The sequence below is a fragment of the Dasypus novemcinctus genome, chromosome 4 (genome assembly GCF_030445035.2).
Source record: "Dasypus novemcinctus isolate mDasNov1 chromosome 4, mDasNov1.1.hap2, whole genome shotgun sequence".
Taxonomy (NCBI): domain Eukaryota; kingdom Metazoa; phylum Chordata; class Mammalia; order Cingulata; family Dasypodidae; genus Dasypus; species Dasypus novemcinctus.
The window spans coordinates 138,850,745-138,868,203 of record NC_080676.1 but is presented as its reverse complement, the minus strand read 5'-3'; the positions used below and the strand labels follow the sequence as shown (position 1 = coordinate 138,868,203).

Below are 17,459 nucleotides of genomic sequence, written 5' to 3'. Positions count from 1 at the left end.
TTTGTGGGCTGCTGGCCATATTTGTTTGGGAATGATTGAATTGGGAATACCCTTCCCAGTGAGACCCTCCTACCAGAATTTTCCCTCCAGGCAAATCATCATGAGACAACAAAAGGAATATAAAAAAAACTATAGATGCCAACAGCTGTGAAAAAAGCCTACCATCTTCAGATACCCAGTAAACAGAGGGAACTCTGTCTCCTGAGAAACAGAGGGGACAGTCAAACTCTTGTATATAGGGAAACTCTAAACAATTAATGAGAAAAACTTCAGGAAAGGACAGATGCCCATCAAGACAGGGAAAACTATGCACACATGGCATTGCATTGAATAGATATTTCTGACAGGAGGATTCTTAGGCTCAGGAAAATCTCCATTTTATCACTAGGGGTTATGCAACCAAGAAACAAATGTTCTAAGGAGTATATCCCAGACTTAACATTTTAAAATATTAGAATGTACAGCATGCAAAAAAAGAGCACAAGACAAACTAAGAAATCAGAATTGATGACCAAAGGAGAAAGATAAAAATACAGAAAACAGCAATTCAGAAGATGAAATATGGATATAATGAACAAAAATTATTTAAAATGACTTTAAATTGTTCAAGAATGTGAAGGAAAGTACAGAGAAAGAAGAAAGGATATGAAGAAAACAATGAAAGAACAACGTAAGAGTCTAAGTAAAGAGATAGAAATTAAAAATAGGAGCCAAACAGAACTACTGGAGTTGAAGACCACAATAATGAAATGAAATATGGCTAGGAGGGATTCGAGAGCAGATTGGAGTTGGCAGAAGAAAAAGTCAGTGAACTTGAAGACAAGACAGTTAAAATGAAACAGGCAGAAGAGCAGAAAGAGAAAAAAAAACACAAATATTAGAAGCAAAAATAGCCTAAGACAGGTATGAGACAACACCAAACACACAGACATACACATTGTGGGGGTCCCGGAAGAGAAGAAAGATAGAAAGGGGCAGAAAGAGTATTCAAAGAAATAATGACAACAAACTTCCCAAACTTAGCAAAATACATGAATATGCACCTCCAGGAAGCTCAGAGGACATCAAATAGGATAAACGTGATGAAAAATATACCCGTCATATACTGATTAACTATCAAATGCAAAGACAAGGAGAGAGTTCTGAAAGCTTCAAGAGAAAAGCAATGTGCTAAGCGCAAGGAAGCCTCAAAAAGACCGAGTGTTGATTGCTCATCAGAAACCATGTAGGCAAGAAGGCAGTGGGCTGAAATACTTATATTATTAAAGTGTTGAAGGAAAACAATGGCTAGCCAAAATTGTTACATCTGCTTCGATTCTCTTTCAAAAATGAGGAGGAGATTAAGACATTCTCAGATAAACAAACGCTGAGGGTTTTTGTCTGTAATGCACTAGCCCTGCATTACATACAATGATAAAGGGAGTTCTTCAGCAAGAAATGAAAAGACACTAAACTGTGGTTCAAAGAACCTGTCTTAATTTGCCACAAGAATGCCCATGCGAAGTACCAGAAATGGGTTAGAATTTATAATGGGAAATTTTTTAAGGGTTAACACTTACAGTTCCAAGTCTACAAAAATGTCCAAATCAAGGCATCATCAGAGAGGCCTTCTCATCAAGGTCAGCTACTGGTGACCTTGGCATCTTGCCAAGTGCTGAGGCAAGATGGCAGCTGATCTCTCCTTAGGTCTCTGCTTTCTCTTCAAGAATCACTGTCTCCAGAAGTTCAGCTGTGGGCTGCCGGGTGTATGGCTTATCTCTTTTTGGGCCTCCTTTCTCAGCCTAAGCTGTTCTGCTTTCTCCCTAAGCCCAGTTGTGGGTGATCAGGTACCCGACTCATCTCTTCAAGCTTTGAGTCGCTCTATGGGCCCAGCTTTGGGGTCTTTGTACCTCAGCTTTGGCTGCTAGCATTCCTTAAGTCCTCTCTCACATGGCTGGGTGAAAATGGCAGAACTCCCATTTCTGTGTGTCTCTTCTCTGTGTCTCCATTTAAATAAGGCTCCAGTAAGAGGGAAGAAACCCAACCCGAGTCATGCCTCACTGATATAGCCCAGGTAAAAGCTATTTAATCAAGCGATTTAATCAAGGTTGCTTAGCCAAATTTAATGCATCATAGGGCCTCACACCGACAGGAATGGATTAGTTCAAAAACATAATCTTTTTTTTTGGTATTCACCAAATTCAAAATGTCCCAGCAGCATAAAGAAATAAAGACCATTTGGGTAATTATAAATAGCAAATAAATATAATTAGCAGGCTTTAATGAAAGTGAGAGCCAAAAAAGATATAAGACTTCCAAATGCTAAATGATAGATGAAAGACCAAAATTATCAGTAGTGACTTTGAATAAAAATGGAAGAACTATATTGCCTTTAGTGACTTTAAATGGATTAAACTCTACATTCACAGTAGTAATGAAAAGAATCAAATATCTAGGAATATATCTAACTTAGGATGTAAAAGACTTATACACAGAAAACTACAAAACATACCTAAAAGAAATTAAAGAAGACTTAAATAAATGGAAGGCTATTCTGTGTTCCTGGATTGGAAGACTAAAAATCATTAAAATGAATGATGCTATGTATGTTTATTTTGTAAGTTCACAACTTATACTATACATTTATTGTTTATGCATGTTCATATACGAATTATATACTTCTTAAAATATATTTATGTATTTCTTTCAGGACATCCATTTATCAGTACTAATGTCACAAAAACCTGAAAACTAACTTTTTTTTCAGGTTTGAATATTGTTGATTTTATTAAGCTTTCCCATATTTATTAGAGATGGAGACTTTTTCATTCTTTATTAAAAGTTCTTCTCAAGAATCACCCTGATAACATTCTTTAAACATAAAGTCACTTAATCTCAGAGGATATGAATATCTGAAAATAGCTTTCCAATACTACCTCACATAAAGAACTTAAAAAAAACAAATTTTGAAAGAAAATTAAAAGTTAATCACACAGTCATACTGAAAATCAGTTTGGATTAATCAGACATTTTGAAATCACATACTCACTTTGAACTCCATGGGAGCGTACTATTTTCCAGGTTTCTGAGGCCACTTCTTTGACATCCACTTGATAATGATGAATAGGCACACCTCCATGGGAGTCTGGTTTGTTAAAAGAAACCTTGGCTGTGGTCTGTGACAGCTCTATAATCTTCACTCCATAGGGACTGGAGGGCACATCTGTGGAAGAAGAAGCACAATAGAAACACAACCCAGGAACTGTGAATGGCCATTATTTAGACACATGATTTTCTGGGTATTAGGAAGAAAGGAAAATTGCTACCTAAGGTTCTTAATGTATTTGTATTGAAAAGCTTCCATAAACAGTTAGATGACCTCTTCAAATGGCAAGAAAATTTGACAAGCCAATCTTTATTATCACAGCGAATAAACAGTAAAATATTCAATATCAAATTTCAGTTATTGATGGAATAATTTCACTACTCCCTTTTCTGTACAACATAATCATTATAATATTTTATTGGAGTCCAAGCTCATATATATGTGTGTGTATGGTTATAATTAAAATGTAAAAACAAATAAAGCTTTTATTTTATCATTAGTATAAATAGTAGTCCCTTCTGAATATTGGGGATTTTATTTTCCCTTTTGATCATTAAGAATTTTGGAGCAAGTTTTAAATTTATGGCATATGTTATTATTTTCATTAAATAAAAGTTCAAATTACCTGTTATAACTTCATTTTTTTTCTGTAATTTAAAGTAATACTTTAGTAGAGATATTTAAATTTTAATCCCTGTATTTTAAAAAGTAACTCTCATTTAAGGAGACATACAAAGAGCCAGAATACACATGAAAAGATGCTCAATATCATTAGCCATGAGGGGAATGCAAATCAAAACCACAATGAGCCTCCAAGGCAAAGCCATTAGAATGGCTCCTACATACATAAATCTTTCTTGTGTGTGTTGTATCACATCACTGCTAACTGTATTTCAAGTTCAATATAGTATCCTAGGTGGAACTTTATTTTCTAATACATGAAATCTCTTTAAAAACAAATACACGAATGTCAGTAAAAACAAGAGGATAAAAATACCTCAATAAGGAAATTTATGAAACTCCTCACCCTGAAACATCAAGATTTAGAAGTAAGTTAAATACCAGAGGAATTTTTTCTCTCTCAATCTTTTTTTTTCAATATTAGAATTAATCTTAAACTTTTGAAAAAGAAATAAATAGATATTTTCAGAGAGAGTTGTTTAAGAAAGAAAGGTATATATATACAATATTATTTTGATCTTTGGAATTAATTTTATACACACAAACGAAAGAGAAAACAATTGAATTTGACAAAATGCAGAATTGTAAATATCTGTTTTATGCCAGTAAAATACACATATAAAGATCTCTAATGCTGTCAAATGTCAATTGTGCCTAATTTGGTAGAATTTAAAAAGAGCTGTATAGATTACATATAACTCTGTGTAATAAATGGCAAGAGCCGGGAGGGCAGGTTTATAGTTTTTGGATGTGAATTTTGTGAAGAAACGTAATGGTGTATATTTCAGCTCTAATGAATAACTGTTAATTATTTAGAGCTCTTATGAAGCACATTATAATATGACTCTAAGGTTCAGAAATATATGTGCAGAATACTGATGCTTCCCAAACTCATAGTGCTAATAAAAATCTTCTGTGGAAATAAACATTGTAAGTTATCTAAATAATCTACTTAAGCTATCATACATAAACATAATAATTTTCATGTGTCTTTAATCTCTAGGTTATATCTGTGGTTCTTTTCTTCTTTATATTTGATCCAAAGTTTACAGAGAAAAGAAAAAAAAACGTACATTGTTCTGAGCAAGCCTGTCAAGCCTTCACCCCAGGTTAAGTAACGCCCTATTGTCCACTAGGTCTAAATTGGACTGGCAGAAATTATAATCTACAGTTTGGGGATATATTTCAAAAAGGGACAGTATATGGACACAGAGAGCAGGGAGAGATATTCTGCCTCTTGGGCTCCCATATTTGGTTAGATGGCCTACGTGGTCCTTTATTATCATCATCATCATCATCATCATCATCATCATCATCATCATCATTATCATCATTATATTTTATACTCAGGCTGTAAGCCACCAAAGGTTATGTGTTACTTGATAAGCTGTGCATCCTGACATGGTGTACCTACAGAGATTTCAGAGTATATTTTTCTTAACACAAAGGTATCATCTCCAAAGCATGGGCCACTGGGGTATCTTTATTCAGCCATATAGGATAGTTTCCTGTCTGCTGGCTCCTGTTTTGTTAGTTTTTTAATTTTTACTTACTTTTATTATTGCCATTACCTTTTATTCTTTCTGCTATGTGATTAAATAAAAACAATAATCAGGACTTGCTGGTTTGGTCTCTTCCTAAACTTTTTCTTCATTATAATTTAGTATTATTTCCAACCACCTACTGGCTTCTAAATTATGAGTTTCTTGAGTACAAATGCAAAATATTTTATACACACACCCACACATGTATACACGAATACATATATACATACATATTTACAAATACATACATACATATATGAATGCATACATAAAAAATGAGCAAAGCTGTTGGAACACACTCGGTGTTAAAGAAATGATTAGTGAATTAAATTTTCAGTAACTAAAAATAATAAGCAAAGACATTAATGAACAGAACATATCTAAGTGAATAGTGTCTGATATGTACAGAATCAGCATCTCTAATTTTTCTCTCCACTTTCTCAATTGTTTTGTAATCACATGCATTCTTAACCCTATCTCCTGTATAATTTAGTATTATTTCCAACCACCTACTGGCTTCTAAATTATGAGTTTCTTGAGTACAAATGCAAAATATTTTATACACACACCCACACATGTATACACGAATACATATATACATACATATTTACAAATACATACATACATATATGAATGCATACATAAAAAATGAGCAAAGCTGTTGGAACACACTCGGTGTTAAAGAAATGATTAGTGAATTAAATTTTCAGTAACTAAAAATAATAAGCAAAGACATTAATGAACAGAACATATCTAAGTGAATAGTGTCTGATATGTACAGAATCAGCATCTCTAATTTTTCTCTCCACTTTCTCAATTGTTTTGTAATCACATGCATTCTTAACCCTATCTCCTGTATGCATCACAATTAGTCACCAAATTTTTTTCATTATTCCTCCATCATAATTCTTCTATTTATCACTTCCTTCCTGTTCCCACTGATAACTCACAAACCAAAGCCCTACCTGCCTCTGCCTGCAATGTCGTTAATGGCTCTTAAGGTTCTTTTCTATTGTCATTTCACCAAACTTCGATCTATAAGATACATAAATGCAAAATCAATCTTTCTGAAGAACCACTCTAATCACATCACTTCCCTTTGAGTTTCATCTTCTTTGCAACATCAAGTCTGGACTTTTCAGTCAGGTTTTTAAGATCTAACTTTACTGAGTGTATGCAAACAGAAGCTCATACACTAAAATACTATCAAACACAGTCCAACATGTGAAATGGGACTTGTGACTACCGAGTTCCACATACAGTGTTGCCTTCATTGTTAGCATATTTCTATAAACTACTTCTCAGATCCCTGTATATCTATGGGTAATGAATGTTATTAGAAGGAAGGAAAGAAAGGAGGAAGGGAGGAAGGGAGGAAAGGAACAATAATTATGAAAACCTATTTTTCTTACCCTTTCCTTTCACCTCTCCTAGTGCACTATAGTGTTAGATTAAATGCCTTGGATATATGACCAGAATCTCTGGTTCCAAAGTCTGAACTTGACACATTTGTCAATTGTAACCTTAGACAAGTCCTTCCATTTTTCTAACATCAGTTTTTATTTTCTTTTCCTCTCTAAAATGGGGATTAGAATAATATTCACTACTAAGGTTGTTGTGAATATTAAAACATGTAGAGAACTTATAACTGGAATATATTGGGCACTTAATGGTGGTCATTGTAATTATTGCTTTTCCTCCCTGATATCCCTCCTTCTATTTTTTTTTTTAATTTTTAATTTATTTTTTAAAGATTTTTAAAAATTTATTTCTCTCCTCTTTCCCATCACGCTGCCCCCCCCCCCACAGTTGTCTCCTTTCTGTGTCCATTCCTTGTGTGTTCTTCTGTGTCTCCTCGTGTCAGCAGCACCCGGAATCTGTGTCTCATTTTGTGGCATCAACTGGCTGTGTCAGCTCTCCATGTGTGCGGCGCCATTCCTGGGCAGGGCTGCAGTTTTTTCATGCTGGGCGGCTCTCCTTACAGGGTGCACTCCTTGAGCATGGGACTCCCCTACGCAGGGGACACCCCTGCATGGCACAGCACTCCTTGCGCACATCAGCACTGCGCATGGGCCAGCTCCACATGGGTCAGGAGGCCCTGGGTTTGAACCTTAGACCACCCATGTGGTAGGCGCATTCCCTATCTATTGGGCCAAATCTGCTACCCTAAATTTTTTTAGATACACATTTATTAAGGTTTTAGTTAAATGGTAGTAATGGATACAACATTAAAGTTCAGCTTTGAAATTTATGCTGTTAAGAATTGCAAAGAGATGGTGTCATGACTTAGGATTTAGATAGGTGCAATCACTGGAGCCACTTTCTGACTATGGGCAAATTAAACTTATTTGTATCAGTTTCCTGTTAAGCAAAAGGTGATAATAATACCAACATTGATGTTGCTCCTGTGAGAATAAATTGATGGATATAAATCACTGGACATTCAAATATATTCTCATTTATTCTACTTTTAAAATGTTAGCAGGATATTAATGATAGTCAAAAACATTTTGATATTGATATTGAGATGCATAACTGATATCATAGTATGATTACAGTGGAATATGGAAACTTCTAAAAAGCTTGCCTTTGTGATAATTTCATCTCACAGAAGATAGTGAAACCAATGGAAAGATTTTCTCCTTTCATTTTAATTCTGATGAAAATAAATGAAAGTATTCATTTAAACTGGAAAAAAATAAATAAAATAAAATAAAGGAATAAAAGTAAAGAGAACTAATAAGTTAAATGGATGTATATGAAATCTTCTGAAAAAGAAAGAGGGCAATAATCAGCTATGTACATAGATACTAGGAAACAGGTACAAAATAGCACATAAAATATTAAGTTCCCCATCAAACAAAAAAGCATTTCAAGAACAAATATAGACTGTGTAAAGCCAAATCTGCGAAGTACACACCAAAGGTCCTAGTGTGGAATTAAAAGGAGGAGGTAATGAATACAAGGTGGCTAGAAAAGAGATCTTGGATCAGTGAAATTTTGAAGTGACATCTAAATCAAGGTGAGCCATTGGATGAAACAGTATTTCTTCAAGTTTCAGAATGACCTGAAGCCAGAAAATACTGACATCACAGACAATTTTTCAAAAGCTTCAGGGTATAAGTATGTGCACATTCGTGTTTGTTTTGGTACTTCAAGCTCTCTTCCTCAATTTCATCCTCAAATTCTGAACAAAATAAATAGAGCCCAACATCAAAAGTGAAAATAGAAGCCATCAAATCTCCTCATATTGTACTCTATCACATCTGGATTAGTCTATTATGGAAATCACTCCTCTTATTCTCCAAGGTTAAATACTCCATCACTATATGGTATTTCTTTTACTTCTGTCTCCAATGAATAGTGATCTCTCAGGTAGTTCTTTTCTTCCTTTTTCTTCTTTTCTGACTTTTCAGTTTCTCACTCTTTTCTGACTTATTACCATGAATCTATTGAGATTCCCCAAATGACAAACTGTTCAGACCTGTTCTTTCCACAAGCCCCAAATTCTTCATTTGTTTTCCTGTCACAGTGCTTGAACAGATTGTTCCAACCTTCTGCCCCAACATCTTTACTTCTGAGAATTTGGTTTTCCAGAATGCTGGGAATTTGATAACTAAGGTATTGTTCAGAGACACTTAGCTCTTTCTCCAGATGAGGATATAGTATCACTAAGCACAAATCAAGAATCAGAAAGGTCTAATGCTTTTAAAGCTTCCCTTAAATGGAAGTACATGGGGACTATTCTTCCAGAATTGTGTTTTAAACATTACCCTAGATATTTTCCGTTGATATTCAACATCCATTTCTACCACCTAAGTTATTCCCCTTTTTCAGAAGGTATGGAACACTAAAATATTCACTACCTAGACTAACTTGCTGGACATTAAGTGCCATGTAAGCACTTAAAATGAGATGCGCCAACACATGGTTTAGAATGCTGGTGACATGTAAATGCATTCACACTTTTCTAAGGAGGTACACATGGACAAGAAGACCTACAGATGTGAGTGATGGCATCAACCAGGCTCCCCACTCCACTCTATTCACATGGTTTCTGGTGTGGATGGCTGTGAAGTCAGTAGAAGGGATATCGTGAAAGCAACAGTCTCCTCAAATCTAGTTTTCAGTTGTAGACTTAACCTCTGGAACTCACTTGTGCTATTTTGTAACTTTAATGCCCAATGATGGTGGCTATCTCCTGTCTTCCATTTCCTCTACTTTTCTAATGAGTTTACAACCACCAAACTCTATTAAATCCTTTTTTTAAATTTATCAGAGACCTATGCTGAATTGGCTTTCCTCTGTTTCTGCTCTGAGTGGCTTATTTCCACTATGGATTTATATGCATTTCTCCTACTTCAATTTGGAGCTTAAGATAAAATTATAACTACTCTGCATCATATCTGAAACTCTGTAAATTCCTTCTCACTTTACTATTCACCTGGTTTTCTCCAATTGCCAGACACATATCCTTAATATGTTGATCTTTCACAGCATTTGATTCCTCATGTTTGGAATTTTCTCCTCACAAATAATTACACTAACTGTCTTAATATATGTTTTCAATTTAATTTGCTCATAAACTTTAATTTCATTAATTAATTCAAGTAGTCCAAAGATTTATCCTCGATTATCTCAATTTAACATGTAATATTACTATGGAAATGTTTATTCACTTTTAAATCTTCCTCAGAAATGACTTCTTACAAATATACTCAGGTCTTGAACCTTCTAATAAATCATAAATGCCCATATACCATTATTATTAATTGGGCATTTCAATTATGCTTCCATAATCATAAGTGAATCAAATATAACATACTATATCCTTTATACATTTAAAAAAATGCTTCTAAACCACTATGAATGAGGCCATCTTCTATGTTCTGGGGTTAAAAAAAAAGATATAGCAATCACTCCTTTTATGGAGGTTACATTCTAGTTAAGTATAAGCAACTGCAATACAGAAAGTAGTGATTATTCCAACTGCAGATGAAAGTTGAGCAGGGAAAGAAATGGTATAGTTGGGAATGGGGAGGAGGGTTGAAGTTTTGTAACTTCAACTTGGGTGGACAGGGAAATCATTGCTAAAAATTATTATTTGAGAAAAGACTTGAAGGAGAAGAAAATAACCCATATGAAAATTCTATTAAGAGAAAATAGTATCTACTTAGATGCAGTGGGTCAAGAAAGAGCAGGTAGATAATATGAAAGAGCAACATGATCAGGGTGTGGTGTGAGGAGAGGAGATAAGAGTTCAGACAGGAGGTGGAGAGTGGCAGACCTTGTGATATCTGGCAGGCCTTTCTAATCACTTTGGTTTCATTCCTGAACAAAATAGTAAGCTGCTGAAAGGCTATGAGCAGAAGAGAATTATGCTTTCACTCTTGTTTTTATTATAAGAAGAAGTCCTTGTGATCTTTTATTAACTAGACTGTACAAAGGCATAGTTCAGAGCATAGAATTTATTGCAACATTTTAGGAACCAGAATACAGAGTTCAAGGTTGAGAACAATCAGACTACAGAAAGATTTTACATCTGAATTGCTTATATAACATCCAAGCAGAGAGTGAACTAAGCAATTGGATAAGAATGTGAAGAGTTCAAGGAAAAATATAAAAGTTGAAGATACAAACTTCTGGAGTTCTTAGCGTATAGGTAGTATTTAAGCCTAGAAGAATTCGTAAGAATGACTTGCCCATGCCAATCAAGGTGATAAATGCCACAATACAGCCTGAAAGAAAGTACAGAGGGGGTCTGGACTATAATTCAAAATCTCATCAAAGAGGGAGTCGTTCTTTTACCATCTCCCCACACAATACCCCTTTTTTGACCAGTTCTTAAAACCTCCACTAAGGAAGGGAGATTAGCCATCAATTTTACATACCAACATTAATGTGTAAGTCCCACCCATTAAAACTCTTCTTAAAATCATCAAATTAATAAAGGACATACACAGGAGCTTAGACAATTGCTCTGCTGTCACTGACTTGGCCACCATGTTTTACTTAGCGCTAAAACCTAAAATTACAATAATAAACACATAAATATTTAAATTTTTAATACTTAAAAATTCCCTTACTGCTGCCTCCAAGAATCTAAATTTATCTTTAAATATAGTTAAATATAACTTAATCCTGGCACTGTACAATTGGCATCTGATTAAGCAGAACTCTTAAGATGACCTCCAAGAGGATCTAGTCACACTCATATCATCTACAAAAATGAGGCTGGGCAATTTCATCTCACTAAATACAAGGGCCATCAAACACTACAAAATTCTTGGGCATCATGTGACCCACTAAAGGCAGAGAGATTCCAATCACCATCAAACACATGCCTACTTTGGACACTAGGACACACACATCACTTATTAGGATTATTTATGTTCTGCAGGTAACATATTCCACATCTCACACTCGTATTATAACTCATATACAAAACAGCATGTACACCTGCTGCCTTCCACTGGGAAGAATCCCAGCAATACACATTAGAAGTGGCAAAATAGGCCATTTTCCTAGCCATGCCCCTGTCCAACCAAGAATGAATTTTAGATTTGAGGCCTGAGCTACCTCCAAATATGTCTCTTGGAATCCTTGAACTAAGCATAGGAAATCCTTGCTGCTTATTGTGTTCTTAAAAAAATGGAGGCACTTACAGGGCCACAACCAGTTTGTGTAGGTGAATTCCCATAATGGAGTAGTAAGAGATAATTCTCAGCAGGGGCTCAGCACAGTTCCTGAAGCCTCACTGGTAAAATGGAAATGACATCCACAGGAGAAGACTCAACGGACCTGACAAACAGGGGCTCTTCAAATTGCAGAAGGATGTGACTTCCCCCATGCTCAGCCAATTGCCCAAGGATCTTGAGATGCTGGTGATGGTGTACCCATTATTCCCTTCTCTAGTCAAGTGGGGAGCTCTTTGGGACAAACTGTCTGACATGGACAGGATGTTGGTATATATTACCAATGGCAATGCTATCATTGTATGCAACACAGCTCACTGTAGGGCCATGACTTATCAAATACACCACTTACTCAAGATGGCTATTTCGGTTTTGCAGAGTTAGCAGAATTGGAAGTCATCCAGTTAGCTCTCCAGGCTCTGAACCACCAGTTGCCCAATTTCAAATCTTTACTGAATCTTGGATGGTAGCCAAAGAGCTTGTGAAAGCAAAATAATTTTCACATACAAGAAAGGCTTTTGCGGTGGGCTCCACATTTGGAAATAGCTCATACCCTCACCCATTTCCACACACGTTCAACTCACATCGTCAGTGTCACTGTTCAATGATACTTCAATGAACTACCTAAATCTCATTCCTATACAGCATATCTGGTGGGTCCCTCAGAGACTGACCACTCAGGACCCTAAGCTTCCCCTCCCAACTGGTGGTCTGGGCTCATAACATCACAGACCTCAGAGGCTCTTCTGCTCAAATGGAGTAATCATATAGAGATAAACTGCCTCTGGGTCAATCACGGATCAAATTGTTACTAATGGCTGTCATTTGTGTTCCAGAGCCAAACATTGCCATCCCATATATGGGGTAACCTGCCACATGGTGGGGATAAACTCTTCTCTGATGGCATATTAATTTCATAGGACAACTTCCAATCACTGCTGGTTAGAAAAGAACCTTGACTTATAGACTACCTCTTGGCCAAAATAATGGGTATTTGTGCCATAAGAAAAAACTCCTGCTGTATTTAAATTAATAATTTGGGGAAAGTTAAAAGCAAACTATAAAAGATAGGATCAAGAAATCAAATGTTTCACAATATAACCAAAGTTTTTCAACAAATAACTCAGACCCTACAAACAACCTCCAACATTTCCTCCTAGCCTTCCCCTGATGGGTATGGGAAATGGCTATACTAAGACTTCTAGTTCTTGGTTTAACTAACTATTGATATTTTTATCAGCCACCTAAAGTGCCACAATCTTCTAAATGAATGATGCCGAGGCATCAAGTTATGGATTGTTGTAATTTTCAAAATTTTGTGTGTGCTGCCTCAGCATTCATCTTACTTTGGCTAAGCCACTTGTCAGCACTGACTTTTGGCCAAGGCAATAAGCTCTCCAGCCTTGGTGCAGAAACTTCCCCTGAGCCACTACCTACATCACCCACACACCTCCCCTAAAAGCCACAGCTGGTGTATTTAGAATCTGACATATAGCTTCTAGGATAGAGCTACCTCAGAACTTGAATTTTAAATATGGTTAAAGAATTGGCTCATTAAATCTAACCTCTGATTAGATTCAAAGTCACTAACGACACTATTTACAATAATTAAGATGTCACTGATAGCCCAAGGTATGAGTTGACAATAAGGATAACAAGAAATATCACCACTAGAAAGAGTTACTTAAATAATAACAATAGGTAAGTCTCAGAGTGAGAGTGTTTTTGAAAACTTAGAATTTTGTGGCATCAAAAGTTCTAATGTTGACTGGTTCTTCCCAAATGGGTGAGATACAGGTATAAAAGAAAGGGATGAGGTAATGGCTTGAAATTTGAAACTTAAGTCCCACATGAAGGGTATGAAAGTTTATATGTGTTGCCTGAAACAAATCTTACTTTGTGTAGCTGCAGACTTGAGATCTCTGAAAACCACATTCAGAATCTTACTGAGCAAGTAGCAGAATTACAATGGAAATTAAATTCCCAAACTTACAGGGTGTATGCCTTAAACGGAAAGGCATATGACTGGAAAATAATGCGATCTTGAAAACTGCAATGGAGACAAATGGTTTGATAATAATGGCAGTGGGGACCTTGAAATCATAGATTCTTCTGAGTCCTTGCTAGGTAAATCAGAAACAGTCGGCCATGAGGAAAAAGTCACTGAACCACCAGTATGACCTAAAGAAACAGCTTCTTGACTTTCAGTCTACACTGAAGAATCTGCCATCCAGCTCCAACCAGAAGAGATTAACCTTATTGTACCTGATAAATTTATAACCACCTGCCCTGAGAAAACTGACCTGATTCCTCTGTCTGAAGACAGTAATCCTGTTTAACCAAACCAAATGAAACTCCAACTGAATACCCTGAGATTAATGGCTTGAAAGATACTTCAAATTTTTCCTCCTGCCCCACTTACTGTTTTCCATGAGGAGGTATGCTGCATTTCATAGGAACTGCTTGCTTTCCAATTTATATAGACAGAAAACAGGAGACTATGTGTGAGCCTGGGTATTAAGAATGTGGAATAATGGTGTAAGGAATAGAAAGTTTTATCAGTCTAAATTTATTGATAAGGGTCTCCTAAGCACATTGTGGATTCAATGTTGTAACTTGATGGGTTACAAAGGGCACTAATAGTTTTTTTGGGTGATTGGCTGAAACAAGGATCAAAAGATGAGCAACATTACCTGAGGTCAAATTCCAGAACTGTCAAGGTGTAATTTATTTATTCATTTATTTTTAAAGATTATTGATTTTATTTATTTCTCTCCCCTTCCCCCTGCCCCAGTTGTCTGTTCTCTGTGTCTATTTGCTGCGTGTTCTTGGTCCCCTTCTGTTGTTGTCAGTGGCACGGGAATCTGTGTTTCTTTTTGTTGTATCATTTTGTGTCAGTTCTCCGTGTGTGGCACCATTCCTGGACAGGTTGCACTTTCTTTCGCGCTGGGTGGCTCTCCTTACAGGGTGCACTCCTTGCATATGGGGTTCCCCTACACGGGGGACACCCCTGCATGGCAGGGCACTCCTTGCACGCATCAGCACTCACATGGGCCAGCTCCACACGGGTCAAGGAGGCCTGGGGTTTGAACCATGAACCTTCCATGTGGTAGACGGATGCCCTAACCACTGGCCCAAATCCACTTCCCAAGGTATAATTTAGATGAGGGAATTCAATGGTTTAAGAGACTGGAATGCTAGAGAGGATATGTCATGTAAGATCTAAACACCCATCCCAGGAATGTCCAAATGATATATCTTTCACCTGGATAGTGAAGAATAAATTCGCGAGAGAACTCCATTTTGCCTGAAGAGCTCTAAGGCCACTCTTCTTTGTAGGTCAGATATTACCCCAGAAACTGCTGTCACTGAACCGGGATCCTTAAACAAAATGGGGATTACTGGATCCTCGGTTGGCAGAAGCCAAGTGGTAGCATTCAATTGCTAAAGGCTAGATGGATGTGGCTACCACAATGAACAGCAGACTCAAAGAACAAATGAAAATAATATGATGCACAGAGATCTCTGGCATTGGCTAATAGGTCAATGGGTACCCAGAAGTAAAATAGTTGCATAGTCTTCTAAATTCCTATTTGATCTGTATAATCAGAAGAGTCCTAGGTCAGTGAACAAAAGTCTAAACTATATGACAAAAACAAAGTATCACAGCCACTTAATCAATTCACAGACTTGAGACAGTTTACAGATACAGAGCCCCTTTAAAGAGGCTAGGTCCTCTTATGGAAGAACCCTATTATACCATCAAAAATTTATACGTTAATCTTTCTCCCAGCCTTACAAAAAGAGACCTATGACCTTTTATCAAGATAACGTGCACTGGGGATAAACAAATGATCAGACATTTCAGGTATTATTGGATGCTGGCTCAGAAGTGATATTAATTCCAGGAGAACCAAAATGTCATTGTGGTCCACCAATGAGAGTAGGAGCTTATGGATTTTAGGTATCAATGGAGTTTAAGCTTATGTGTATCTCACAGTGCATCCAGTGGGTCCTGGACCATTCTGTGATTATTTCCCCAATTCCAGAATGCATAATTTGAATAGACATACTCAGCAACTAATGTAATTGCTACATTGGTTCCCTGAATTATGGAATGAGGGCTATCATGGTAGGAAAGGCCAAGCAGAGGCCAATAGAACTGGCCCTACTTAGTAAAAACAAAAGCAATACTGAATTCCTGGAGGAATTGGAGAGATTAGTGCCAAAATTAAGGACTTGAAAGATGTAGGGGTGGTGATTACCACCACATGCCCATTCAATTCTCCTATTTGGCCTGTGAAGAAAACAGATGGGTCTTGGAGGATGGCAGGTGATTATTGTAAACTTAGCCAGATTATGACTCTAATTGAAGCTGCTGATCCAGTTGTCATATCATTGCTTGATCAAATCAGCATATCCCCTGGTACCTGGTATGCAACTATTGATCTGGCAAATGCTTTTTTCTCAATTGCCATTAGTAAGGATCATCAAAAACAGTTTGCTTTCAGCTGGGAAGCCTAGCAATATACCTTCACTCTATAACAACTCTCCAACCCTATGTCTTAAACTTGTTCTCAGGGACTGTGATCATTTCTCCCACCAACAAGACATCACACTGATCCATTATATTGATCACTTTCTTGTAGATCAAACCTAATGAGCAAGAAGTAGCAACTACTCTAGATTTATTGGTAAGACATTTGCATGTCAAAGGATGGCAGAAAAATCCAACAAAAATACAGAGTTCTTCCACCTCAGTGAAATGTCTAGGTGCACAGTGGTGTGGCCATGCTGAGATATCCTTTCTAAAGTGAAGGATAAGCTCTTGCATCTGGCCCTTCCTATGTTCAAAAAGAGGTACAATGTCTAGTTGAACTCTTTCGATTTTGGAAACAATATATTTCTCATTTGGATGTGCCACTCCTGCCCATTTACAGAGTGATGAGAGAATCTGGTAATTTTGAGTATAGACTGGAATGGAAAGAGGCTCTTCAACAGGTATGGTTTGCTGGATTTGGCAGATCCAGTGATGTTGGAAGAGTCACTGGAAGCTAGATATATTCTCGGGAGCCTTTGACAGGCCATATAGGAGAATCACAACACAAACTCTTAGGATTTTGGAGTAAATCCTTGCCAATCTTCTGCAGATAACTACTTTCCTTTTGACAGCTTTTACCCTGCTACTGGGTCCTAGCAGAGATCAAAACCATATCCATGGAAGTTAACAATGCCACCTGGCCACTTTGCATTCCACATGTCTGTGGATCAACAGGCACAGAAGGAAATTACTGTACTGGCTTATATGATTGATCCTGCTTATCAAGGGGAAATAGGATTGCAACTATACAATGTACGTAAAGAAAACTTTGCCTGTAATAGAGGAAATTCCCTAGATGTCTCTTAGCACTAATATTCCCCATGATTAAAATCAATAGAAATCTGCAACAACTA

The 17,459-nt window shown here is 36.7% G+C and overlaps 1 protein-coding gene across 2 annotated transcripts in view; it reads right to left on the bottom strand.

Annotated features, from left to right (window-relative positions):
* Nucleotides 1–17,459, bottom strand: part of NCAM2 (neural cell adhesion molecule 2) — a 589,167-nt gene that overhangs the window by 106,795 nt on the left and 464,913 nt on the right. For both annotated transcript variants that reach the window (XM_058296115.1, XM_058296117.1), the window contains exon 12: nt 3,029–3,202. In XM_058296115.1, coding sequence (XP_058152098.1) covers nt 3,029–3,202 — 174 coding nt within the window. The remainder of the gene's footprint in view (nt 1–3,028; nt 3,203–17,459) is intronic.